The sequence below is a fragment of the Osmia lignaria genome, chromosome 8, assembly GCF_051020975.1.
Source record: "Osmia lignaria lignaria isolate PbOS001 chromosome 8, iyOsmLign1, whole genome shotgun sequence".
Taxonomy (NCBI): domain Eukaryota; kingdom Metazoa; phylum Arthropoda; class Insecta; order Hymenoptera; family Megachilidae; genus Osmia; species Osmia lignaria.
Window position 1 is genome coordinate 10,188,537 of NC_135039.1, and position 27,749 is coordinate 10,216,285.

The 27,749-nt window shown below is 37.0% G+C and overlaps 2 protein-coding genes across 8 annotated transcripts in view; both read left to right on the top strand.

Annotated features, from left to right (window-relative positions):
- The window catches only part of LOC117608842 (midasin), a 70,508-nt gene extending 47,605 nt beyond the window's left edge, over nt 1-22,903 (top strand). Inside the window, exons 11-20 of the mRNA XM_034334495.2 lie at nt 11,395-11,542; nt 11,807-12,036; nt 12,337-12,548; nt 13,299-13,766; nt 13,875-14,284; nt 14,407-15,500; nt 15,583-19,709; nt 19,782-22,160; nt 22,222-22,462; nt 22,546-22,903. Of these exons, the coding sequence (XP_034190386.2) occupies nt 11,395-11,542; nt 11,807-12,036; nt 12,337-12,548; nt 13,299-13,766; nt 13,875-14,284; nt 14,407-15,500; nt 15,583-19,709; nt 19,782-22,160; nt 22,222-22,462; nt 22,546-22,728 (9,492 nt within the window). The 3' untranslated portion in view covers nt 22,729-22,903. The remainder of the gene's footprint in view (nt 1-11,394; nt 11,543-11,806; nt 12,037-12,336; nt 12,549-13,298; nt 13,767-13,874; nt 14,285-14,406; nt 15,501-15,582; nt 19,710-19,781; nt 22,161-22,221; nt 22,463-22,545) is intronic.
- A 684-nt stretch (nt 22,904-23,587) lies between these two features.
- The window catches only part of LOC117608848 (uncharacterized), a 36,720-nt gene continuing 32,558 nt past the window's right edge, over nt 23,588-27,749 (top strand). For 5 of the 7 annotated variants that reach the window (XR_013062656.1, XR_013062652.1, XR_013062653.1 and 2 more), the window contains exon 1: nt 23,588-24,263. The gene's annotated coding sequence lies outside the window, so the exon portion shown is untranslated. The other 2 variants (XR_013062655.1, XR_013062654.1) reach the window with 2 other exon arrangements.

Below are 27,749 nucleotides of genomic sequence, written 5' to 3' on the forward strand. Positions count from 1 at the left end.
CGCCCTTCCTGCGGGACTTAAATCCATCCAACCTAATAATCGGTCGTCCTTTCATTCCCGATATGTCACGTCTTCTCCGGGGGTGTGTCTCCGTGAAAATTCACCATAGTTAAAATGAAAACTATCACCACCATCCACCACCAGCCACTTATTGCTACGATTCCTTCCCTAACCCGACTATCCGGCAAGGAGGGGGATGGATTCAAACGAAAAAGGTTGAATTTCACGAATTCGAACCCTTCGATTCCTCTCGGCACGAGATGCGAGAGAGTACTGAGTGGACGGAGGAGCCCTGATACCAACTGTACACCCTCCCTACCAACCCGAAAATCGACGCGCGCGCGTATTTCGAGCGTGTTCCCGGTGTTGTTTCGCGAGGATGTTGAAGAAGGACGGTGGCGGCGGGTGATGGTGGTGGTTCGTCAAGTGCCACTCGAACCCTTACCCGCTATCATCCCTACGGGATAAATTCTGACGCCTTGGATTATCCGCAATGCTACCCCTCCCGTTGATTATGATTTACGGTGGTGGGTTTCTTCTTTCCTTTTTTTCAGATGCCATTGCCCTTGCAATTGGTCCGGGTCGTCGGACGAGATACCCGTTTTTCCGTACATGCCATTTTCCTCGGACCTTATGTCTTTTTCAGGGGGCAAAGTGTTATTTCCAGATATTTTTCTGTCCTTCTGCAACAATGTGCTATATCATTGGAATATTTTTAACATTTTCCCCGGCGGTTCCTCGGTTATCTTTCGTTATTAATTAACCTTGTTCGATCGGTGAGCATTGACCCTTCCACGGATCCAATAATAAGGCGCTCCAGATGCCGGTTCCCGTGAAAAATACCCTTTGCTCTCCTTCATTCCTTACGTGCCTCAACGTTAATTTTTCAGACATCCAATTTCAGATGAATACTATTCTCTCGAAATTCACGTTTTTTCTATTTCTGATTCTAATTCACCGAATGAAAGTATCTTCGTTTAAGGAAATAACAGACTTGGCAGAATAACTGCGCCAGATGGATAAAGTTGATTGCACGACGACTTCCGGCTCTTTGTAAGGGGAAAACGTTCAGGAAGCATCCACGATGCATTTTCATATTAAAATTTTGATCAATGTGCAACTATGTACAGGTTGTACCGAGTTGGCGCGAATTTTTCTGAGTAAACAAGTTCGTTAATTTTAGTTGTGTAAGGGATTCTGGGGTAGATGATTGGGAATCTGAAATCAGATTTTCAAAATTCAAGGTGGCAGATTAAAGATTGAAAATATTGCTAATGATGTGGAATTTTGAATATAGGGGTTGATGGGGTGCCCCCCCCCCCCCCCCAAACGCTTACATTAGTAAAAAAAATATATTTTCAAGAAAAAAATCTTGAACTTTCATAAAAATGTGAAAATTAAACCTGTGATTTATAATAAGTGACAATAAAAACAAAAGAAAAAATATGTTTATACGATAAAGATGTTCCTTCTTCATTTTTGATTCGATGTATTGGATCTACTGTATTTAGTATTGAAAATTAGATTTCAAATTCGTGTTCAACAAACAGAGAAACCTGCTGAAATAGAATTTCACAACGATAGCAATATTTTCGATCCTTGACCAGCCATATTAGATCTGCCACCTTGAATTTTAAAAATCTGATTTCAGATTTTTAATCAGCGATTCCAAAAGCCCTTATATTCAAAATTTTACAGCATTGGCGATATTTTCTATTTTTTAGTTCGCCATCTTGAATTTTCAAAATCTGATTCTAGATTTGTAATCAGCGATCCCAAAAACCCTTATATCCAAAATTTCACAGCATTAATGATATTTCGTATTTTTTTGGTCCGCCATATTGAATCCGCCATTTTGAATTTTGAAAATCTGATTCCAGATTCTTAATCAGCGATCACAACAGCCTGTATATTCCAAATTTCACGGCATTAGCGATATTTCGTATTTTTTTGGTCCGCCATATTGAATCCGCCATCTTGAATTTCGAAAATCGTATTCCAGATTTGTAATGAATGGTCCCAAAAGCCCTTATATTCCAAATTTCACGGCATTTGCGATATTTCGTATTTTTTTGGTCCGCCATATTGAATCCGCCATCTTGAATTTTGAAAATCTGATCCTAGATTTGGAATCAGCGATCCCAAGAACCCATATATTTAATGTTTCACAGCATTAGCGATATTTTCTAGTTCTTTTGGTCCGCCATATTGAATTCGCCATCTTGAATTTTGAAAATCTGATCCCAGATTTGTAATCAGCGATCCCAAAAACTTTTATATTCGAAATTTCACGGCATTAGCGATATCTCGTATTTTTTTGATCCACCATATTGAATCCGCCATCTTAAATTTTGGAAATCTAATTTGAGATTTGTAATCAGCGATCCCAAAAACATAAATCAGCATCAAAATATCGTTATGTTCATATTCGAATTTTATCAGCATCGATTTTTTTTTGAAAAAAACAGCATTTTTTCATGCTTCATTTATTTATAATGAAATACAATGAACAAAATGAAGTTTCCGTACAAAAATAAGCATGGGGTAAAATTTTAGAACTGAAAGGCAAAAGAGCAAAAGGCGACACATATACGTGTCACCGTGTAGCAAATGGTTAAATAACATTATTTGAATAATAAAAGTCATAGTGACAGTTTTCACGCATGACTTTTATTTTCATCATCAGGTGGATCTATACTTTACCATTTAGAAGAAACTTCGAAACAACCACCACTTCTCGAAACTCTGTTCGTCAATGGTCGTATACTTCGCCAATATTGGCGTAGCAGCAATTCTCAACTATTCATTCAGAAATACTCCTGACAGTTTCTCGGGCGACTTTTACTTTCGAGCGAACCTGTACCTCCGGAACAGTGAAAAACTTTGAAAGCAACCTACGTGCTAGCAGCTAGAAGGAAGTATCCTAGCTAGTCGGATACTTCCGTAACATTGACGTCAGAAACTCTCGGATATTCGTTTAGAAAAAAACTCTCGTTTCGAATCCAATTTCCTAGTAAACAATAGAAATTTTCTGGTAACTTTTATAATGACGTACTGTCCACCGACCACAAAAAGTCCCATGAGAATAACGCAATCTGATTGGTCGCGCCCCACCTCACCTCACGCGTACATTCAGTCCTGACGTATGATTGGTTGAAGCGGTCACATCTACTATTTGGACTTGTGTAAACCTAGGAGGTCAGTCGATGTGTGCGTAGTACTCCCCCCCCCCCCCCCCCCCCCCGTGCCGTCCCGCGAGACTTCTTGTCATCGGTGCTCAGTACAAAAATTGAAAATATGCAAATACTCGCAGGGATTTGAACTCGGGTCCTTTGAATTTGTAGACAATTACTTTACACACTCCGCCAGTATAGCATATCGATATTGGTACTTCTGTCAGTAATCCCCTTAGTGACTCTGGAGCTCCCACTCCCAATAATTCATTTTTAATTACAATTTTTAATTATAACGTCTCGTTAAATTTCACCGTAGACGAACACCGTTATTCATTCTCATTGTGCAGAACAGATTGTTTACCATCTGAAAGTAGAAATATTGCAGCGTAGTCAATACGTGGGAGTAAATAAAGACTTAACTAAAGTGGACCAAACTTTCTAGCGAACTGCACATTGCGATAACGGAAGTGTCAATATATTTTCCACGGTATCGATTCGGCAAACAGCAAAAGTAATGCTAAGAACACGAGCTTCGAGAAAAACCTTGCTGATTTGTAAGCAGATCCATTGAACTGTTTCGCTGTTCGATCCGAATTGAAACTTTTCGAGAGACTTTGATCGAAGGAACTCTGTGTACAAAATAATTCCATGCAATTAGCATTGCTTCAGAAAAAAAAAAAGGAAAATCTGTTTGTCGTGTAAAATTGTAAAAAGAATAAAAGAGACGAACGAGCAAGGAAATGAACACTTGAAAACTTGATTTCCTGCGAAGTGAAAATTAATTAATTCCCAACCGCTCTGCTGGAAAACGAGATTTCATTTATTTTTTTTTTTTTTCCACTGTGGCATCGGATTGTTAATCCGGCTACACCATTTAATATCTCACAAGTTTTCTCTCACGCGTTTGTTAATCTTCCAGAAAATTACCTTTTTTTTTCATCCATTGTGCCGAGTAAAGTGGATCGTTCAAATAAATTGGCTTATATAATTCCTGAAGAAACATGCTAGAATACAAAGAATACTACTTGTTTTCTTTTGGTTTTTCTTGTCCGTAGATATAACTGATGTATCGAAAACATATTGCTCTGGCCCACGCGATAATGCATGCTTGGAAACACTTATCTATTATTACCTGAGCTTACAAAGATGTGTAATGAATTTTGTTTATTAATGCTAGAAATACTGATCTTTGATGCACACTTATTCTTAAGTTGAAGATAAGGATGTAGTTCCTTTTAGCGGGAGTCGCAAAACCATAAATGTATATATCATTTCGATATAGTTTTTCATGTCATTTCATGCCATTAATTCACCTAACCTAACATAACCTTTTTTTTACGTGGGGAAATCTTCAACAAGACACCTCCAGCCCCCTGGGGAGGGGCCGGAGGTAGTGTGGGATTTATACCCGCTAAAACGCCCACGGTGGCCTGCACTGGGCTGTAGGAAGGGCCCTCGGACCTCTGACGAACATTCCGGGACCCCCCCACCCTTGGCGCGCAAGCGCCCCGCCTCGGGGGAGGGTCTAACCTTTGACACTCCCCCGCGTGCCAACTCCGCATCTCCTCAGGCCGCGTGCAATGGCGACCGGGGACCCAGCCCCGGCCACCTGTGGCCCAACGACTCTACAAAGGAGACGCTAGATCTGCGATGAGGGGGAGGGGCCGAAGGTAATGTAGGATTTTTACCCGCTAAAACCCCCACGGTGGCCTGCACTGGGCTGTAGGGAGGGCCCTCAAACCTCTGACGAACATTCTGGGACCCCCCCACCCTTGGCGTGTTAGCGCCCCGCCTCGGGGGAGGGTCTAACCTTTGACCCTCCCCCGCGTGCCAACTCCGCCAACGTCGGGATCCACAGCCGACGCTGGCATCTCCTCGGGCCGCGTACAATGGCCCCAGCCCCGGCCACCTGCGGCCCAGCGACTCTGCAAAGGAGTCATATCATTACCATTTTTAATAGGACCTCCGTCCTATCACCCTAGGGGAGGCCGAATCCTCCCCCCACTACATCTACCTTGGGTGGGAGCTCTTCCTGTTGGGGGCGGTGGGCAGAACTATCAAGGCCCATCGCCCCAACGCGCCCCCCCAACCTAACATAACCTAACCTAACCTTTTTTTACGTGGGGGAAATTTTTAAAAGACACCATGCCACCCTTTGTGGTGGGAAGCAGGATAGTGCCGCATTCTTAACACATTCCGTGCTGGACCAATTTCTGTACACGCTAAGTCCCACATGACGTGGGGCGTATACGTGGCACGGCGCGTGTTAAATTTAAACCTAACCTAACCTAACCTTCTTTTACATGGGGGAAATCTTCAAAAGACACCCCGCCACTCCTTGGGGAGGGCAGCAGGATAGTGTCGGATTCTTGTACATTTCAATAAAAATACCTCGATAGAATTTATAATTCAGAATAAGCCATTTCGTCTGGTTTGGTAGTTCTAATGTTAATGACTTTCTCTGTTCACTCTGTTACTGTTTCTTTTTTCCTGCTCTTTCCCTTTTCTACGATTGATTTTCTACAGCACTGCGGACACCGCATCCCTTTAATCTATAGCTCAAAGAGATAACATTCTCCTCTAATTTGTTTTAGAAGATCGATCACTTAATTCTTATCCTTCGTTTAATTGTACTCGATAACCTCTTCGATAAAATAATTGAAAAGAAAAATGACTATCGTATTTAAAGAAAAAAAAATCAAATACACTCTTTCTAAAGTTTTTTCGTGTAATCCATGAAAAATTCTATTGAGAATCGATCGATGGTAATGACTCTGTAAAGTGTCTCCATTTTTCACATTCACCACTTTCACTTTTTACCGGAAGACAAAAATTCCGAAAGGTAATGTTGCTATCTAAAAGGTGATAAAATAACCGCTGGTATATTTTCGCACTGAATAAAGCTATTAAGTTGGATATTACGGTGACACATTGATCGTTTAACGAGCGATTGAACAAGCCCGTTGATACGATTCGTTATAAATGGATTTCTCATGGCTGATATTTATGCAAGTATTTTTTAATAATAGACCTTAAAGAAAAAACGTTATAACGCGAGCGACAAAGGATCGTTGCAAAATAATTAAGGAAACCGTCGCACTTGAAGGTGAATTTCGTAGGCGTTAACGAGGAGGTATTCACTTGTTTCAATAGGAATAACATTAACCCTGTCCTCTTGGATCGTTTTTAATGGGAAATTCTTTATTTTTATTTCGCTGTCGGTGTATTCAGTAGGTTTTTAAAGATTTAACGAGGGCGAGGGTGCTTTTCAATCCTACCGGGCCGGCGCGAAATGATGAATTGAAAGGGGTAAAGTATCCCCTTGTATCCTTATTATTTCTGAACTGATCAAAATATGGTAAATTATCAATATTTTCATGGAAAACGCTTTGTACCATCCGATACTGTCCTAAATTTTCGCGAAGATTATCTCGATGGTAGTTTGTTTGCTTCCGAAAATGGTAAAACGTGTCCACCCTCGTCCGATGCTTTTCGAACAACCCCCTAAAACTTCTTACGTCATTCTGATACATCATCCCAGTCTGGTGTCACCGGTCCAAATTACCTTTCAGACCTTCGTCCTGGCTTATCATCCATTCTTCCCCACGGAAACCCTTCAACAACCATCGCATTTCCTCGAAGAACCATCGTATTAGCTCTCATCCGGTCGGCCGATATCCGGTTCAATCTGATTTCTTCATCGTATCGCTGCGCGAACTTTAATCAAGCAAAAGCCATTTTGGTAAATTATCGTTTGATTTCGTGTTCTATTTTTTCTATTTAATTAAAAGAAGTGTCGCAGTCGAGAAAACAATCGGTGTTTCGTCTCGGGATCGTCTGTCAGACTCGTCAGTGGGACTGACAACAGACGACCCCCCCCCCTTTTCTTTTTTTTTTTTTAACTGTTTATTAATGACTGTAATACATAACATGGGTAGTTGATTACAAAACAACCAAAATATAACATTCACCTAAAAATCCACCTGCCCTTGACATGAGGGTCTCGTGGCCTAAAAAATCTCAATGCATATTCGCTGCAATACAAAATAAAACTGAACTATATTTAACTTATGTAAGCTCTAAGTATCACAGTTTCCAATCATAAACCTGAGATCAGGGGAAAAAAAAAGAAAATTTAATATAACTAGAAAAAACCCCTTAGGACATTCTTTGGTCATAACTTACAAACTAACCTAGTCTAACTTAAAAACTATGAAAAACTAAGGACTAAGGGCTAACGAAGTATGTACAAAGGAAGAAAAAAGAAGAAAGAGGGAGGAGGCCAAGGCAGGCACTCAATAGTTCTACATACGCTGAGCCCGACCATTATAGTTCCTTTCTTGGTTCCTCATATCATTCATGTGGCAGCTCCCAGCATTCAACCACCAATACCTCTTAAAACATAATCTCGAAAAATCCGAAAAATCTCTTTGCGGAATGGCTGTAGGAATATTTAAATCTATTTCCTCGAGTCGTTGAAATCGTTGGGGGTAAACGCCACACGCTTATCTGCCTTATTTCTCCGCCAATGGTATAGTATGGGGATGTTATTAGCCTTCTGGACACAGCCGACTCTAGTACTAACCATGCTGAACAACGTGGCAACACCGCTCACGTGACAATCGGGAGTCCTATTTTCAAAAACAGAGTCCTGTGCTCGGAATTGTAATTAACGTCTCTTTTAATTAAAAGCTGTAGTAATATACACTATTTTGTGTTAATTATGTATAAACAATACATAAACGTTGCAACTATGGCAAGTAGAAGTGATGTGGTAGTATAAAATTGTTATAAATGTGATATATATTTTGTGTACTCTCGAAGTAGTTTGGTGTTGTGAAGCATGATATTTAAAATATTTACAGTGGTTTCAAGAAAATTTAGGTATGAAGCAAAATGAAACCATCTTTCGATCAAATTGAAACATTTAAAAATTGATAAACGTGTATATAAGTTAATAAAAACCTTGAAACAAGCGAAATTATTGGAACGAAACCAAAGAGGTTATGTGAAGTCCAGAGAGTAGTCGGGGAGTCTGACGACGTTGATTGGCTGAGAAGTCTGGGAGTCCGGGAGGCAGATAGAGTAGGGGTAGGGGTTGTTGTTGATATATTCAGACCGGACTCCCGCGGTGTTGCCATTTTTACTACAGCACGGCTAGTATTGTAAGCGTCTACTAAAGTTGAGACTCAAGGTGTGAAACGCTCCGCCTAAATCCTCACCTCGAACCCTCGTCTAGTAGTAGTAGTAGTAGTAGGTAAGTTTCTACTAGCAGTTGTAACCTAGAGAGCGAATAGTGAGAATGCGTGTGGGTCAACTGTATAAAGTGTGCCGTGTCTAAGTCTGGCCCATCTAGCTCCGACCACCATCAGACCCAATTCCTTAGGAGTCTCAAACTTAGCAGACGCGTAACAGTACTAGGAGTCGGCTGTGGTTCTGGATTAAACCTAGGGTATCACAGTAAGTAAAACAACAGACGACCCCTGCCCCAGACACCTATCATACCGCGGTTCGAAACATATATATTCGAGCCGCATGCCGGGCGAGCGCTTGCGAGAGCACGGTTCCTCTCGCCGCCACCTAGCGGCTCCCAGCCCGAACTCAAGGCGTCCGGGGAGACGAAACCCCCTCCACTAAACGACTGCGACAGAAATTTCAATTACTAATTGAAATGTCTACGGTATTGATTAGAAGGATCTTTTGGGTTTAAGGGAGGGAACGTATCTGATTTATTATTCCCCGAGCGTTTTTAGCAAGACCTTTTTTGGCAGTGGTCAATGGGCGAAACGTAGATTTTAGGAAAATTGCTTTCGAAGGAATTTCCCCGTTCTCCAGGAAAGTTTGAACGGTACCGAATCCCTCGGGATCGAGCTATGAATCAGAAATCACGCATCGCGAGACAAAGTAAACAGCTTGCTTGCTATCTCGACGTTGAAAAGCGGAAGTGGCGGACCTTGAGCTATAATAGAAAAATCTCATGGAAATTCAATCGGATTCGTTTGACGATTTTTCAGAAATATATGTTTATTCCATGAAGGAATGTTTATGTTTTCCGTCGCGTCGAAACGAAAGAGCCGCAAAACACCGTTCTGTTTTTCCGTCGTCCGAAACGAACAATGTGGTTTCCTGCCTGCATTTCTCAGTATTTAACTTTTCGGTCCAGTTTCCTAGTTCGACGTTTAATTCGTTTGAATAATTAAAGTTTAGTCAAACTTCGCCTCAGGCTGTTGAACGTATGTAAATCTAGAAAGAACATAACCTATTATTTCAAGTGGTTCTACCTCGCCAACAGGAGCTCGTTAATCCGTTTCCCTTAAAAAGTAACAGCATTTTTAACCAGAAAAATTAAAGTTATTTTTGCACAAAAATTTACGAGGTAAGTATCTTGAAACTTTTTAGGTTTAACCCTTCGCTGCACGATGACACATACAGTAAAATCTCTCTAGTTGTCCGTTTGTTGCTCTGCTGACAGTGTCCGTAGGTTTCGTCCTACGCCTATGTATTTCTCACCCGACGCATATGTTCTGTTCGTTCGATTCAGTCACGCGATATGCGACGCAGCTTCTTTGATGAGATTTAGAGTTTGGTAGTTTATAATAAAGCACTGTAACTTCTGTGATATTAATTTTTTTTATTTACGGATTTTTAAACATATTGGCCATTCACTTCTGATTAAAATGAGACCAAACACGATATAATTCGGAGCATATTCACTTTATTTTATGTACAAGAGTATATGTAGAATAGAAAATATTGATAATACTGTGAAATTTTGAATATAAGGGATTTTGGGATCGCTGACTACAAATCTGGAATCAGATTTTTGAAATTCAAGATGGCGGATTCAATATGGCTGACCAGGAATTGAAAATATTGCTATCGCTGTGAATCCGCCATCTTGAATTTTAAAAATCTGATTTCAGATTCGTAATCAGCGACCCCATAAACCCCTATATTCAAAATTTCACAGCATTAGCGATGTTTTTATTTTTTAGTCCGCCATATTGAATCCGCCATCTTGAATTTTGAAAATCTGATTCCAGATTCTTAATCAGCGACCCCAAAAACCCTTATATCAAAAATTTCACAGCATTAACGATATTTCGTATTTTTTGGTCCGCCATATTGAACCCGCCATTTTGAATTTTGAAAATTTGATTCCAGATTCTTATTCAACGACCCCAAAAACCCTTGTATTCAAAATTTCACAGCATTAGCGATGTTTTTATTTTTTAGTCCGCCATGTTGAATCCGCCATCTTGAATTTTGAAAATCTGACCCTAGATTTGTAATCAACGACCCCAAAAGTCTTTATATTCCAAATTTCACAGCATTAGCGATATTTTCTATTTTTTTAGTCCGCCATATTGAATCCGCCATCTTGAATTTTGAAGATCTGATTCCTGATTCTTAATCAGCGACCCAAAAATCCTTATATTCAAAATTTCACAGCATTGTCGATGTTTTTTATTTTTCAGTACGCCATATTGAATCCGCCATCTTGAATTTTGAAAATCTGATTCGTGATTCTTAATCAGCGACCCAAAAGCCCTTAGATTCAAAATTTCACAGCATTAGCGATGTTTTTTATTCGTTAGTCCGCCACATTGTATCCGCCATATTATATCCGCCATCTTGAATTTTGACCCGGTTCCAAATTCGTAATCAGTGACTCCAAAAGCCCCTATATTCAAAATTTCACAGCATTACCGATGTTTTTTATTTTTTAGTCCGCCATATTGAATCCGCCATCTTGAATTTTGAAAATCCGATTTCTGATTCGTAATCAGCGATCCCAAAACCTCCTATACAAGTAAAATTTAAAAACTTGTTTACACAGAAGAATTCAAACATGAAAGGGTTAAAGTGATGTTACCCCTTCAGAAGGTATAAGAAAGTAAAAGGGGAAGTGAGTAGTTTCTTATCCTGATCCGAAAGGATTATCCTTGGAAGGTTGAATAAAAGTGATTGATGTGCCTTCGTCGACCCCCTATCCTCAAAGGTATGGATTTTTCGGTCTCCATTTTTACCAGAAGTTTTCTTTCCACATAACAAACACGACATTGCTGACATCCTTATTGCATAGCGTAACGTACCGGGTGCTCGAATAACTTATATTTCATTTTTCAATAAGAAGCAATAAAAAATACATATGAAATGTGTAGAAAGTGTAAGGCAGAAGAAACTAAGTGACCATCCTCGATTCTTTTTATTTCAGACGGATTACGACCGACACTTTGAGGAATTACTGGATCGCACTGAAACACTGTTGATTGGAATCCTGCGAAATAATCTAATGAAAGAGCATTTGGATCTAGTCGCCTATTACCATAGTCTTTTGGACAATGTTCGACACCTGTCTATAGGTAAAATTTTCTTATTCACTCGAGTTTCTATAAATTAAAATGAAACAGATAACAAATTGAAGAAAATAAAATTTTTCCAATATCCTCAAGCTTTGTTCACAGAATCATTTATTAGCGTTTATCGTACACGCGACACCCGCACACATCCTCTACGTGTTTTTCTTTATCTAAAAGACATAAATTTACAAGAGACATCGATTTGTAACTTTCACCCTTTGTTATTCTATTCCCTGATCGCTTCGCGTATATTTTATTCGATTCCAGGCGACGAAAAGAGAATGGAAACAACCATGTCGACGGAGACGAAGCTGTTCCTCCGTAAAACCGTGGAATTATCGAAACTGGTGTCAGCCATGAAAGCATTCGGGACATTCTGCGAATTGGAAGTGCAGGAAATCGAGAAAAAACTGACCGATCTATCGATCGCCGTGGAAAAGGACAAATGCTTGAACGCTGGTGGAAAATTCGAATGGGTTAACAGCGTGCTGGTGAAGGTAATTACTTCTTTTTTATTTTTCCTTTCGTTCGACGTCGTTGGAATTATTTTAGAAAATTACTGGAATTTTTTCTCATTTATTACAACAGACTGGAGAACAAGGGTAATAATATTGTAATAGTATCTGCAGAGCTTCAGAGTCCACTGTTAGAGTTCCTCGTACTCGTCGTAAAAGTATCTTATAATACATAAAAAGAAAAATATATAATATTTAATATGCTGTTCCATGAAATATCCTCTACGCACCATCTTCCTTAGAGAGGAGGAAATAAAACTGACAATATGTTATGGTTTGCAGTGTCTGCAGAATGGCACGTGGCTCTTACTGGACCATGTGAATCTTTGCAGTCCAGCAATTTTGGATCGATTAAATGGACTACTGGAACCAAACGGAGCTCTAACGATCGGCGAGAAGGGCGTCGATGAGAATGGAAATGTATTCACCGTGAAGGCACACAGAAATTTCCGACTGTTCCTCATTATGGACCCACGTTATGGGGAGATATCCAGGTAATGAAAGTACAAGCTGGTTCCGACCAAGAAACAGGTCACCTAATTATCTTCTACAAGTAGGATCGTACCAGGCGTGTTTCCCTGGAAAGAGAATGTTATATAAAATCGTAAAAGGTTCCAGATCTAGTAAAAAAAAAACCCTTTAAAAATAGAGAAACAGAAATTCAATTGTACTGTTTACACTTCCACAGAAGTTCCCACGATAAAACGAATACATTACTATTCTCGATAGGATAGCCGTAATTATTCAGGAGCATGCATCGTTACGTATGTAAATTGCTCGACCATAAAGTATTAATTCACGTGGTAACTAGTAATGCGGTTTATTGATTTTATCTTTCAGAACGAAACAATTAATATTTACTTACAATTATTTCATTTTAATAATTTACCGACCGGTGCCCGACGCTTATCGACCGGTAACCTATTAATCGCTTTTTAGTCCCCAACACTTATCGACTGAGAGCCTACTAATCAGTTACCTCTGCAACCAATAATTTGTTATTTATTATTGAATTACAATTGTTAGATTGAACTGTAAGCTCCCATATTCTTATATCATTTTTTAAATCTTACCCTTCGCCGAAATAGAGCCGGTGTCGGGGAAGTATTTGCGGCCGCGCGGTCGGTAAGTGTGTACGGCGTTCAACCGTTATCGGTCGGTAAGGTGTTAATAATCATATTCCCTAGGATAAACTCTGAAAGAAGAATGAAGAAAATTAGAAAAGTGATTTATTAATGTTTCAGGGCTATGCGAAACAGGGGTGTTGAAATAAGTATACCAACTCCGCAGCATGTTCTCCCTTGCAATCCATTGGACGTAGCATCTTTATTAAATAATTATGGCATAAGGAAATTGGAACATCAAAAATTAATCGTGAAAATTCATGAAAGTTTGTACGACAAGCAGTACAAGTTGAACGAGATGGTGCAAGTTGCTTCATTTACTAGTCAACAGGTAGCCAAAGGACTTCCTTTCGAGGATTCGTTAAGAAATTCCTACCGTGAAATTTGTGGAACATTCGATTCGAGATCGAAAAAGGAAGCTTTGAGAAAGATCGATGAAATATTATCGGAGAATCGTGCGGAACAAGTATCGTTTTCTTATGATTTAGACCCTTTGACACTGAGAATCTGCGATCTTAGAAGAAACGCAGGATTGGCGGTAGTTAGACAGCAGGGATTTCTTCTGCAATCTGCAGTAGAAAAGTTCAAGTAAAATTGATTAATTTTTATTGATAAAATTTACTTTAATTAAATTATTTAATATATTTAAATAATTCTATTTTTTAAATTTTTATTTATTTAATATTATATTTTCAGGAACAGTTCAAAGAACATTGATCTCCAAGATCTTTTTGATAAACCTCCCATCGTGAATGCAATGGCATTTCTTAAAAATCTTTTGTTAGATTTTTATGAACGAACTTCTTTGGATGATTTATCGATCAGACGAATATGGAATTGCAATATTTTTTCGAAAAATCAATTAAATAGGTTTGAGGTATTAAACGAATGTCTGAGCAAGGAAGTTGAATCTTTGAGACCCTTATTTGAAAAAAATTCTGCTTTGGACATTCCATTAAACCTTGTTGAACCTTCGACATTGGTTAACAATTTAGCAATTGTATTATATTTTCGATTGATAATTTTTAACTGCCAGGCAGAGGAAAATTTTCAAAGAAACAAAAATGTCATATATTTGAAGGAATACTCCTCTGCTGTTTGCTTAGGTAAGTTTAAAAAAAGACATTGCAATATTAATCGCACTACTCGCGTCAACCAACGGTGATCGGTGAAATTATCGAAATAGAAGTTTTTTATTCACAAAATTGCATACAATAATTTCTTTTAGGAAAACTAGCGTCCAACCTGAAAAATGAACCATTAATTCTGAAATTCATAGAATTGATCGAACAAAGCGCGAAGGTTATCGACATGGTATTTCGCGTCGATAACTTATCGATAAACGATAAAAAGTACATCGAATTGCGGAAAGATTTGAAATGGTTCCAAAGATTTTATAATTTAGGAACGATCGAATTAGTAGATAAATCAAAAGGTATATTTTTCGATCTACGAGAAATCTCTTCATCGTTAAAGGTCCATTATAAATGGCTGAACAAATTTTTTAAGAAACTTTTTCAGCTTCTTGATGTGAAACGTTGCAACTCCAGTGTAGAGAAAAAGTTGACAAATTTTTCAAAGAAATTTTTAAACTTGATGGTCGATGCAGATAAATTTAGAAAAATCCGAAAGAAAGTTAAGAAACTTCTGCCGATTCCATCGCCACACTTTTCCGAAGATTCGATGAGTTTCCATGAAAATTTACGAGCAGTTTTAAAGAAACTAGAAATCGTCGAAGAAGATCTAGTTGATTTGTCAAAAACGCGGTTGAAAATTGTTTCGGTAGGACTTGAGGAGAATTTGACAGCAAGGGAAAGAGTAATCAATATTTGTATTCATAATTTCAAAAATGATGAAACAAATAAAACTGAAGATTTATCGGAAGTCGATAAACTCGGTGCAAAAATTACTGAGCTCAAAGAACTCGACGACAATTCTATAGCAACAATTAATAATTCCACAGAAATTGAAATATGGCCCATTTATGAATTTTTCTTTATGCTTTTCACTTATCGTTTCCAAAGAAAACTTTGCGAAGAAATTCGTGGAAATTTAGAACAAAATGTAGGAAGAATATACGAGGAAACTGTATTCAGAAAATTTGAAGAAGTACCAACGATACCGATACATTTAATTGCTTTAATAAAATCATTGAACTCTGATGAAATTTTATCGAAACGAAGAATTTCTTTGCTTCCTGAATTATTTTCCTCGACCGAAGAATTTTCAGAAAGATCTTTTGCTGTGAAAAATTCAGACCTGCTTTTACATTGGTACGATCACAGAGAAACTGATTGTGAAGACAGTTTAAGTATTTTTCAGGTACTGTTTCTAAATAATTATTTTTAGTTTTTTAGAATTATTGAACACTGATTATTAATTTAACACTATACACTTTTTCCAGCCAAATTTCATTGATAAAGCAACCCTTTGCAACCTGATTTTTGAACTGTTCCTAACAAATACTGGAAATAGAAAAGAGATGATCAATTTTGGAAATTATAAAAATCAAAAGAAACTTTTGAAAACAATCCAAACATTGCTATGGAAAAATTCTTTGGTGTTAAATTCAAATGAATTCAGCATATCCACAAACGATTCTGTTCTTTTAGAATTCTACATAAATTATTATACTACAGCCATCAACAAAGTCACAGACAGTTTTGCATTAACATTGAACGAAGAAGAGCAGAGAGATCTAAATAATCGTTTCTTCGAACCAATAAAATTATTACTGGAAATAAAAGAAAATTTGAAAAATGAGAATAACGTTTTGGAAAGAGGAAAAGGATGGTTGATTTTTGGTCACTTACAAATCTTCATCTTCCATGATCTAGGATCCATAGATCCAGTTCAGAAAGTAGCTCTAAAATCAAAGTACATGAAAGAAAATATTTCAGACCTAGAACGTTTAATGTGTATCGAAAATCTGCAGTGTACCATTCTTGGAATTAATTTATCAAAAGAAAGAAAACAATCAAGAGTCGATCGTTTAAAAGAATTATCGAACGAGATGAAAAGTTTTGAGGATTTCCATGCAGTGAGACCAACGTTGACTTTCCAAAATTTGAGGGAAGAAATTGAAAATTTCTCTAAGAACATAGGTTCGTTTGAATCAATTTTCAAACACGTTACACATTTAAATGATACAATTGAATTGGAATGTGATAAAAAAGAATCCTTTAATCAAATTAGAGAAAAGCTACAAGAAGCTGTGATTTGGAAGAAATCACTGGAAAGGTTCTCTGGAAAATTGGAGAAGAACTTTTTAAACGGTTTCCCAGATCTAGTTTCACCAATGATTTTTGCCATTTCGAATTTACACCATGGAATATCAATTTTTATCCACGAATTATCAAACATGCAGGCTCGGACTTCTAACAGCGACATTTGTTACAACCTTCTGCGCTTTCCAGTTACTGGAGTCTGCCAGCAAAACTACATAAACATAGCGAAGCTCTGTTCATCGGAGAAATTGATCTTCGATTTGAGCGAAGATAAATCATCAAAATCAATTCAGAAATACAGATTCAAGATGGCTAATATCGCGTTGGAAGAGCTTGAAAATTTCTCTCTGCTCGCCGTTGATCGGTCGCAGTCATTCTGGGGTGAATTGAACAAGATTTTATTGAAAATTCGAATCCTCTGGAAGGATCAAGAGGAAAGGAGGGAAGAAGAGATGAAGGAGAAGCAGAGTCTTTTTAGAACGAAATTTGAATCTAAGGAGGAAGACGAATTGGATTTCAGGAAAATCTTCCCAGGATATCAGCAAGACTTCTTAGAACTGGCTGAAATGTTCCCAGGGTACCAGCAAGACTTCCCAGAGTTACAGAGAATCCCAGAAACTGTCCAGAATGAAGACGATTCGTTCCGTGAATTGATATCCATAAAAGATGCCAGAAGGGTTCAAGAAATTCACTGGAACATCCTGAGAAATTCTGAAAGACCAGAGAACAGTTTGAAACCAAGTTTCATCAAACCTCTGGCAGAAAGATTTGAAATGTTCGGTTCTACCATAAGAACTTATCCTGAAAATCATTCTTCAAAATTGATATGCAGCTTAAACGTACTAATTTCACAGAAATCCACTTTTGACAATAGAAAAAGTTATACAGAGGTGTATGATTTTTATAGAGATTCAAATATTCCGGAAATCGAGGACTGCCAACCATTGTTCGATGGACTTGCCGGAAGGATTCGTGATTTGTTAAAGGAGTGGCCTGAAAATCCAATTTTAAATTCCATCAAATTGATCATCGATAGGATATTTAGCTTCTCCGTTGATTCATCTCTATCCAGATTTTTAGTTGGCGCTGAATTACTGCTGACAAAGATTCAACAATGGGAAGAGAACGCTCGTTCTGATGTCAGCTTGTCAGGATTCATCGAGTCCTTTGGTGAAAAAATTCTTCGTTGGAGGAAATTGGAGATTTCAAGGTGGAAGGATTCTTTGGAAGTTCTTGAGGATCATTTAAAAACTGACGCCTCAAAGTGGTGGTTCTTCTTGTTCGATTTGGTTGATCAGTACCTTGCGGAAGATATCGAGGAATCAGAAAAAGAAGGAGAATTAAAAGATTCCCAGACAACTGAGAATGTTTCAAAGGAAAAAATAATTGAGAATTTAGGTCGCTTCTTAACAGAATCACCTTTGATAGAATTTGAAACAAGGCTTGAATTGGTCTATATGTTTTATTGTCATGTCAGTTATTTCAAGGAAACTGGGAAACAGAAAGAATTGTCTGCAATATTTTGGAACATTTACTTTTACTATACTCAATTCCTGAACGATGTCCAGAACAAGATCAAAGTTTTGAAAGAACCCATCGCCAAGAAATTGAAGGACACCATTAAAATAACAAGATGGAACGACATAAGTTATTGGTCTGTAAGGAACACCGCTGAAAAGACGCGAAGAACCTTGCACAAGTTTGTTAAAGAATTCCAGAAGGGTCTGGGGGAAAACGTTGCGTCCTACTTATCGTTGAAAGGTAAAGTAGGAACCGCGGAGACGTTTACCAGAAGAGAGTTGGGTCCATCCGAATTTTTGATGGACCTGGAAGGCAAAAAGTTGAAAATTGAGAAGCTAACTCAGAAAGCTCGCCAGTACTGTGAATATATAATTATTAAGAGTAATTATTTAGAAATTAGAAAGGATATTGAAACTTTTATAGAAGATAGTATAGAGGAGAGCAACAGGTTGAAGAATATGGAAGTAGACAAGACTCTGACAAAAGGAAAACAACAGTCACAATTAAAAAGCATGCTCCAACAGAAGAAAATGGCACTGGCTAATTATTTCAAAACGCTGAGTCGACTTGGAATTTCTTATAGAATTGGAGTTCTCACTTGGAAGAATAGAAAAGAAGAGATCAACAATTTTGCTGCTACTCCTTTGGATCTAAAGGAAATTCAAAGATTCACACTGATTGCAAGAAAGAAAACAGAGAACGTTGAAAAGGGACTGATTGAAGAGTGGTCCAGCTGTGATAAGTATTATTACGAATCATTGATCAAATTGAATTTCCTGAATGCTATTTTGGATTCTGGAAAAAGCGACATTGGTATGCAAAATGCTGAACGTTGTCGTGGATTGTCGATACATCTTGTTTTATTGGCTCATCGACAAAAAGAAACGATCGCTGATTTCTTTCAACATTTTCTCCCATTCAGAATTCAAATATCAAACCTTGCCCTGATGTTGGAGGACTCAAAGATTTGCAGTCAAATTTCAAAGGAGATGGAAAGAATAAACATTCCAAAACAGAAAAGCTTGCAGATTATTATGAGTAACTTCCAAGAATTGTTAGAAGCGTTACAAATGTCCATGGAACAAATTCTGGTATACTTGGAAAGTTGTCCAATGGAATCCCTCGCTGAAGAAAATCTTGATTTAAACGAAACTGCAATACCTGTTCTGAAAGAGAATAATATTTGCAGAAATTCAATTACTTGGATGCAGAATTCTTTGAATTTAATAAAAACTATAACAAACGAGTTACACTCCTGGATGATGATTTCAAAAAGGGTTGAAAAATCAGGCCAGATTTTCCTGTATCATCAGAGACACATAGATTTTCTTCAGACAGGTTACCAGAAAGTCACAGAAATTAAAGAGAAATTAGTTGATCTTAAAATCACTTTCACAGTTGATCATCCCATCGCTGAAAATTTGAATTTCTTAATAGATAAAATTGACGAGGGTAATAATTTATTGAAATCAACGCTCGCCACAGTGGTGGAAGAGACAAATGAGCCTAAAATAATGGAAGAATATGAAGAAAAGTTGGATGTATTAATAACACAAATTCTTCTTGTTATTCAAAAGAAGATTCAAGGTAATCAGGCATCCAGTGAAGAAACAATTGATTCCCAAAAAGAAGATTTTGAAGAAAATCTTGTAACAGAGAAATTGATAGAGTCCTTGAAAAAAAATATTTCAAATTTACGACTAAATAAAATATCCCAAATATTTGGAGAATTATTGCAGATTATTTTTGAATCTGATGTCGAGTCTGCAAATAAATGTGTAAGGTAATAAATCGTATACGTTATTATCCAACAATTTTTAATATAAAATTGATTGCTTCATGCTTTATTTTTTAGGTTACTCGTGCAACATTTGCCTCTTTTAGAGCAGTACACCTTGTTCCTCCATTACTACTTACACGAACAGGTGGCATCTTTTCGATTGACCTGCAAGTTCCTTTATCTTCAGCTGAATGTCTTCCTCGATTTGGCCAGAAATGGTTTCTGTCAACCGGAGAACACAGATGCATCTGAGGATGATCAGGAAGGTGGTACAGCTGAAGGTGGAATGGGTTTAGCCGAGGGAGAAGGTCAGAAAGATGTTTCTGAGAAAATAGAATCAGAGGATCAGTTAGAAGACACAAAAGGTCCAAACGAAGAAGAGAAAGATGAGGATAAAAGAGACATGAAGGAAGAAGAGAAGGGTATTGAAATGTCAGAAAACTTCGATAGCCATTTGCAAAATCTGGAGAAAGGTGAGGATGAAGATAAGGATAAGGAAGAGGAAGAGGACCTTGATAAGGAGATGGGTGAAACTGATGAAAATGCAGAGAAGCTTGACGAAGAAATTTGGAAAGATGAGGATGAAGAAGAAGAAAACAATGATGAAAATGAAGACGATAAGAAGGAAGAGAAAGGAAGCGGTGAGAAAACTGGACAAGAAGAGCTAAGTGCCAAAGACGGTGATGAGAATAAAAATGAGAATGAAGAGCAAGAAAGAGACAGCGAAGGGCAAAGAAAGGAAGAAGAAAAGAAGGAAATAAATGAATTTGAAGAGCCTGAAGTGGACGATGATCAGATAGATCCTTACCATGGAAAACATCAACCAGAAATTGAGCCAGAATCTTTTGATCTTCCAGAAGAGATGAATCTGGACGAAGAAATGAAGGAAGATAATCCTGAAAACGAAGAGAACCCGTTCGACATTGATCAGATGAAAGAAACCAAAGTACCTGAAGAGAAAGAAGACGAGGAAGCTGAAAAACAAGAGGATTTAAATGAAGACGAGCAACAGGATTCTTCTGCTGATGAAGATGACCAGGAAAAGGAAGAAGATTCAAACATGGAACCTGACAAAAGAAGAGACGAAAGAGATAGAAACGTTGAAGAAGATAAGAAGGAAGAAAATATGGAGGAAGAGAAAGAACTAGAAGAAGACAAAGCACAGGCAAGCATCGATGCAGGTAGCAAAGAAGTTGATGCTTCTCAAGAAGTTGAATCGAAGAAAGATGGTTCCAGAGATGCGGTGGAAAGTCAATTGAACAACGAAAACGTGGAAACTGATTCCACAGACAATATCGCTGACGATAAGAAGGATAAAGGAACTGGCCAGTCTCAAACAGAAAAGCGCGAAGGACATTCCGGATCCAAACAAGAAGAAAACGCTCCTGTTTCTGGTGAAGAAAAATCCAATCCCGTTAAAAAACGAAGAAAACCAGGCGAAAGTGATGAAAATCGTAGTTTACTCGATGACGAAGTTCAGCCTTCTATAAAGAAGATGAAAACTGCACCAACTCGTCAAGAATTAGATAACAATGAAGAAAAAGAGAATAACGAAGTCGGTGGTGAAAGCAAAGTTTACGAACATATAAAAAGTACAGAAAAATTTGACGACTATGTTTTTGACGCTGCAACCGAAGAACAGGTTAGGAAACAAGCATCAAATATGGACGATAAATTGGAGGAGGAGGAGGAGGAGGAGGATGATATTAAAATGCACGACGATACGGTAGCAGATAATCAAGAAGAAATAAATAAGGAACATCCTGAGAAAGTAAATGAAAGCAAAAAAGATAAATCTACAAATGCCAGGGGAGAAAGATCTGCGGACGATGTCGAACAGATGGAAGTGGGAGGGGAAGTCGAAGGTGAAGTAGTAGAAACGACTCGTGTATTGCGTGGAAACGAATCAACTGTCCATACAAAGTTGTCCGAAATAGAGGTATACGATGCTTTTGTGGATAACATAGCAGAGAAAAGGTCTGAGATTGAAAATATGCTTGGGCAATGGTCTCGTGAACCATCTTCCATAGAAGCAGCAAACGCTTGGAGTTCCATCAGTGCATTGACCGAATCAGCTGCTAGAGAATTATCAGAAAAATTACGGTTAGTTTTAGAACCAACTCTAACCTCCAGATTAAAAGGTGACTATAGAACTGGCAGACGTATTAACATGAGGAAAGTGATCCCTTATATTGCCAGTGAATTCCGTAAAGACAAAATATGGTTGAGGCGTACCAAACCATCGAAAAGAGATTATCAAATTGTATTAGCAATCGATGATTCCAGCAGCATGGCTGATAATCATTCAAAGGAATTAGCTTTTGAGTCGCTCTCATTAATTGGCAAGGCTATGACTTATTTGGAGGTCGGTCAACTTGCTGTTATTAATTTTGGGGAACGAGTGAACATTCTTCATCCTTTTGGAGAGAACTTTACAGATGAAAGTGGTGCTAGGTAAGTGTAACATAATTTTAGTTGTTGAAAATACATTAATTCTAAAAATTCATTTTTCCAGATTAATCCAAGAGATGAAATTTGAGCAGAAAAAGACAATGATCGGTCAGTTACTTGATTTTACAATAGATATGTTCACATCCCAGAGCAGTTCCTCTGACAATGCAAAATTGCTGGCCATTTTATCAGATGGTAGAGGAATATTTTCAGAAGGAATAGAGAAAGTGACTGCAGCTGTGAGAAGAAGCAAATTATTGAACGTTTTTCTTGTTTTTATAATAGTTGACAATCCTCTCAATAAAGTAAGAAACAATAATAAAATGTATTATTGAACAAAATGAATCAGCTTGAAATTGCCAGAGTACTAATTAGATATCTTTTTCAGGATTCAATACTTGATATAAGGATGCCAATTTTTGAAAATGGAAAATTATTAGGCATACGTTCTTACATGGACAACTTTCCATTTCCATTTTACATTATTCTTAGGGATTTGGATTCTTTACCAATTGTGTTAAGCGATGCGCTTAGGCAATGGTTTGAAATAGTAGGCAGAATTGATACATGAATACATAATTTCCTTTCCATTGTATATAAAAGTATTGTTCTTTTATACTTTATAATAATGTAATTTACGATAGACTGAATTTAAACATTGTAATTAAAAAAGAATTAAACGCTAAATAAATCTATGTGAACTATACTATACTATCTACTTTTATAATTCGTTTAAAACTGATTTTGAATGTAACAATATTATGCTGTAAATACATGTATATATCTATAAATCAATGATTAATTTTCCTTCAAAATTTTAATTATTAAAACATGATATTAAACCAATTCAATCTTATACGATTCTATCACGCGGGCAAGCGAATTTGAAAATGTAAGGGTACCAACCTCTCGGCGACATGGGACGAGTTTTCTTGCGCATGCGCGGCGATTTTAGCATCAGTATAGTATGTACAAATTTCAATAAAATGGGATACATTAATCACCCTGCATAATTGTGCAAAAATTATGATCTGATTGTGAAAAATGAATGTATAACATATATATATACGTCATTCACACTTTTCCTTTTTTGGGGGGTATAGGAAAGGGAAAGGTACTAAAATAACTGTAAACAAAATATATAATAAAAATAAAATATTTCATTTGGCAGAATCAATTAAAGAATACCAATATTTATTGCTAGGATAAGGGAAACTACCAAAGCCTTATCAGTATTCATAAAACAAAAGCTACATTTATAAAATCAATATAAATATCAACATAATTATAAATATATAATTAATAAAAATAAAAAACAATTTATAAAATAATTATAGTCCCTAGTTGCGCCACCACATAGATACGTGCCTATAAAAGTCGCGCATGCCCAAGAAAACCCTACCCATATCCCATCTTTGTGTGGAGTGGGAGAGTAAAGCCGTTGAGAACAGTTGAGAAGCAACGAGAAGAAGCACGCACGGCATGGCGTATAGACGCACGCGAACATAAAAGTTATCGTTAACCGTAATTACGTGTATCTTTATTAACCACGAAACGTTAACACGCAGTGAGGTGTAGGGGAATGCCTAGCAGGTATCCTCCCGAGTCGACCAAAATCCTACAGTAGTAACCCCGACGTGATATTGATCGTGAGATTTATTAGGCCTATGCAGTAGTGAGAAACCATGCTACGCGCTGTCGCGAAAACGATTTTAATACGTTCCAATATTTTGGACGAGTCGGGATAATAGTGCGTGGATCAGGAACGAACGCGTTTTTCTTATATGGCGTTGCTCTTTGTTCGTTACAACGGCTCTTCATTTGTTTTTGCCGTTGGTTGACCACATTCGTGTACGAAGTTGCTGATACAACATTGCGTGAAACCAACGACACCGGCGCCTTTTTCTGGGACATCCTGCTGCAGATTTAACATAACCGCAGCATCTCTTCTCCAGGATCTTCAATCACGTAGGTTGTGATACATTTGCGTCGCGGAAGGCGTCCGTTAAAAATCGACGCCATGTTGAATTCGGCACGTGTCTAGTGGCGTCCGTTGAGAATCGACGCCATGTTGAATTTCAAATTTCGCATTCGCCGTGACAGTTGGTAAGTAGTCTTTCTAATCGCTATTATACTGTTATATTTACTAATTACTGCTAATTACTGTTATATTCTAATTTCTAAACGCTATGTTTGTTTTTCCGTATAACATTACAATACACTTTCTCTCATCAAAAATTCGTATTTCATTTCACCATGAGAAAAAACTAATAGACCAATTGAAGTATTCTTTCAATTGGTAATTTTGACTCTTCAAACAGTGTATTTCTGGTAATTATTGAGATTAGGTTACACCTCACCGATTTTGATGACATTTAAATATATTGTAAAACTCAACATTTTGAACAACTTTTTCCTATACATATAACCGCCGCTCGGCATTAGTTTTCGAGATATTTTCGAAAAACTGTTGAAACTAACACATTGAATTCTGGTCATCTATGTGTGTCCCTGACAACGTACGCATTAGTATGGGATCGCCGATTTTCTACTGTTTTCGCAGGCACTAGCACGGCGACCGACATCGATATACGTATACATATATTACTGGTGGGCTTAAAAATTAAATTTCACTAATTTTCATGATTTTGAATCCCAATTTCTTTTACCTTAAACATATTTCCAGATATAACCTGCGAGAAAGTAATTCCATCTATTTTCAGAATACGTCTTTGTTATTTGTTCTATTATTTTATTCCACACTGTTTAATTTCTTTAATGAATCTATTCAACTTTTCTGCTCCATAATTTTTTGGTTGTAATTTCCTCATCAATGTCTGAATAAATGCTGAAAATATAGAAAAAGAAATCATATTATAGGCGACCAGAATATCACTTTACCCTAACCTAACTTAATTTACTGATTAGGTAGAGTAGATTGGGTTAGGTTAGGCTATATTAAATTCAACTTTTCTGCTCCATAATTTTTTGGTTGTAATTTCCTCATCAATGTCTGAATAAATGCTGAAAATATAGAAAAAGAAATCATATTATAGGTGACCAGAATATCACTTTATCCTAACCTAACTTAATTTACTGATTAGGTAGAGTAGATTGGGTTAGGTTAGGCTATATTAAATTACCAGCTGCCATCATAGCTACGATATATTGAAATCATGAATGCAAAAGTACACAAGGTATATATTGGTCATCATCCATTACATTGTCAATAAACACAAGCTTATTAACTCCACTTGAGCTCATGCAAACCCAGACCATCACTCCACCACCCACCCCTGTATTTAACAATGTTCTGAATGTTCTTTGGGTCTAGTTCGGTATTAGATTATCTCCAAACTAAAGTGCATCCATCATTTTGAAAAATATTAAATTTAGACTCGTCAGAAAAGAGCACTGTATTCCAAAACTCGTTTTCTATATTAATGTAATCATTTGCAAACTTTTATTTTGTTCCTTGATTAATTTTACTTATAGTAGGCTTTCGTCTAGCAACTAACAATCGGTATCCTACCTTGTTTAATATTCGTTGAATAATTATTTTATGTACTTCTTTATTAAAATTGAACTTGAATGTTAATTTCACCACAAGTAAGTACTTTTCCTGAACCAATTCCAGTGAGATTATAGATAACTTCTGTATTTACTTTCACACTAGGAATTATAGCTTTACACTTTATTAAATTTAGTTGAGAACCAGTGTCAATGAGGAAATTAGCAAAGTGAAGGGCGGCTGATGTCGATAAGGAAGATTAGTCAAGATTATTCTCACCGTCACCTTTAGAATAATATTTTATATTATAAAAATCGATATATTTTTATTATAAAAATTTACGAGAAGATTCTTCCTGAGATTGATGTAAGTTCTCATTTTGTTTCTTAAAACAATGTGCTTCTCGCAGAACTAGATGGTTTTTCTTTTATAATATTAATAACTTTTCTGTGTTAGAAAATCGTTTAATAATACTTCTAATTGTAAAATGATTTCTGTTAACTATATTTCCTATAGACGAGTATGAATGACCCTCATTAAACAAATGTAAAATAATTTTTCCCTCGGCAACGGTTATTTCTTTTCCTTTGCGCTCCATTTTGCACGTTTTCACGTTAGCTTTTGTAAATAATTGAATAACGAGTAAACTGGGTAATTACTTAGATTACGGCAACTCCGATTTCGATGATTTTTATTAAATATGTTGTAGAAATCAACATTTTGAACAACTTTTTCCTATACATATAACCAGGCCCTCCAAACTCCTGTATTTCATGTTATAACGAAAATTAGTTTCGCGCAGAAAATCCAGGCGGCGCTGGTGTCGCTACAAACATATAAATGATATCGGTGAGGTACACACACACACACAAGCACATGGTACTAATATACGTGTGCATGGTGTTACTTATTCAAAACTTTCAAAAATAAAAATAATGAAATGGGAAAAATGACAACAATATATGTATAATATAGAAAATGTATTAAATTTTCACAAAAATAAATAAAAATATAATATATATATATATACATAAAAATAATATAAGAAATAGAATTATAAATAATATGAAGAAATATAATTATAATTATACAAAAATAACAATGATATATGTGTAATTGAAATCAGTATCACTGTAACTGCCCACACTGTCGCTTTAATGACAGTTAATCGTGATTAATCGCCATATTTTTTTAGTCTCTTTAAATTTTGAAACTTTAAAATTGAAAATCGCGGCGACAAATTTGGCGGGAACATGACGTCACGATATCTTTAGTTGTGTATGTTAAAATCAGTGATACAAGGTATGCATGTAGAGAAGCGACATCAGCGCCGCCTGGATTTTCTGCGCCGAGATAAAATTTGCATCAAATTCATAAGAGTGGAGCTTGGAGGGCCTGCATATAACCGCCGCACAGGGAACGAGTAAGGCAAATAACTGGACATGCCAATAACTTTGGAACTGCTTAGAATTTTGTTCTATAAATTTGCACACTTTTTATTCGTGTCAAGCAGAATAACTGAGATAAAAAATGACGCAATCCTTCAAGACTATATATATCTAACCCTTTTTCACACATACTGTACTAAAATTATTAGGTGTAACTTGTAGTCACGGTTAATTATTAAATATAAAAACGAAAAAATATATAAATTTAAAAACTAATTACCTATGTATCGATATCCATTGGAATTTCCTCTCCTTTAACAGTTTCATCGATGACTGTTAGGATTAGGAGTTCCATTGCTTCAGGAATTAGCTGTTGTTTTATGGTTTTGACTAATCGAGGTCGGAGAGATGAAATAAATGGATCAAATGTTACAAGCAAATTGTGCAGGATATCTTCATTCGTGGATTGTCTATTCCACTTGACTTGTATTCCCGGAATTTTCTAAATTCTTTATTACGAGCTTCCTCTGATAGCTGTCCAATGGGGACTATTGCCTCTCCAATAATTTTTTTTCCGTGAATTAAAATCTTATGCACTGTTACAGGCATGTAGTACTAGGGATAAAGTGCTACAAATAATTCAGCAGTTTCGTAAGCATTACGACCGAATTTTTTGACATTAATTTTTTGTCC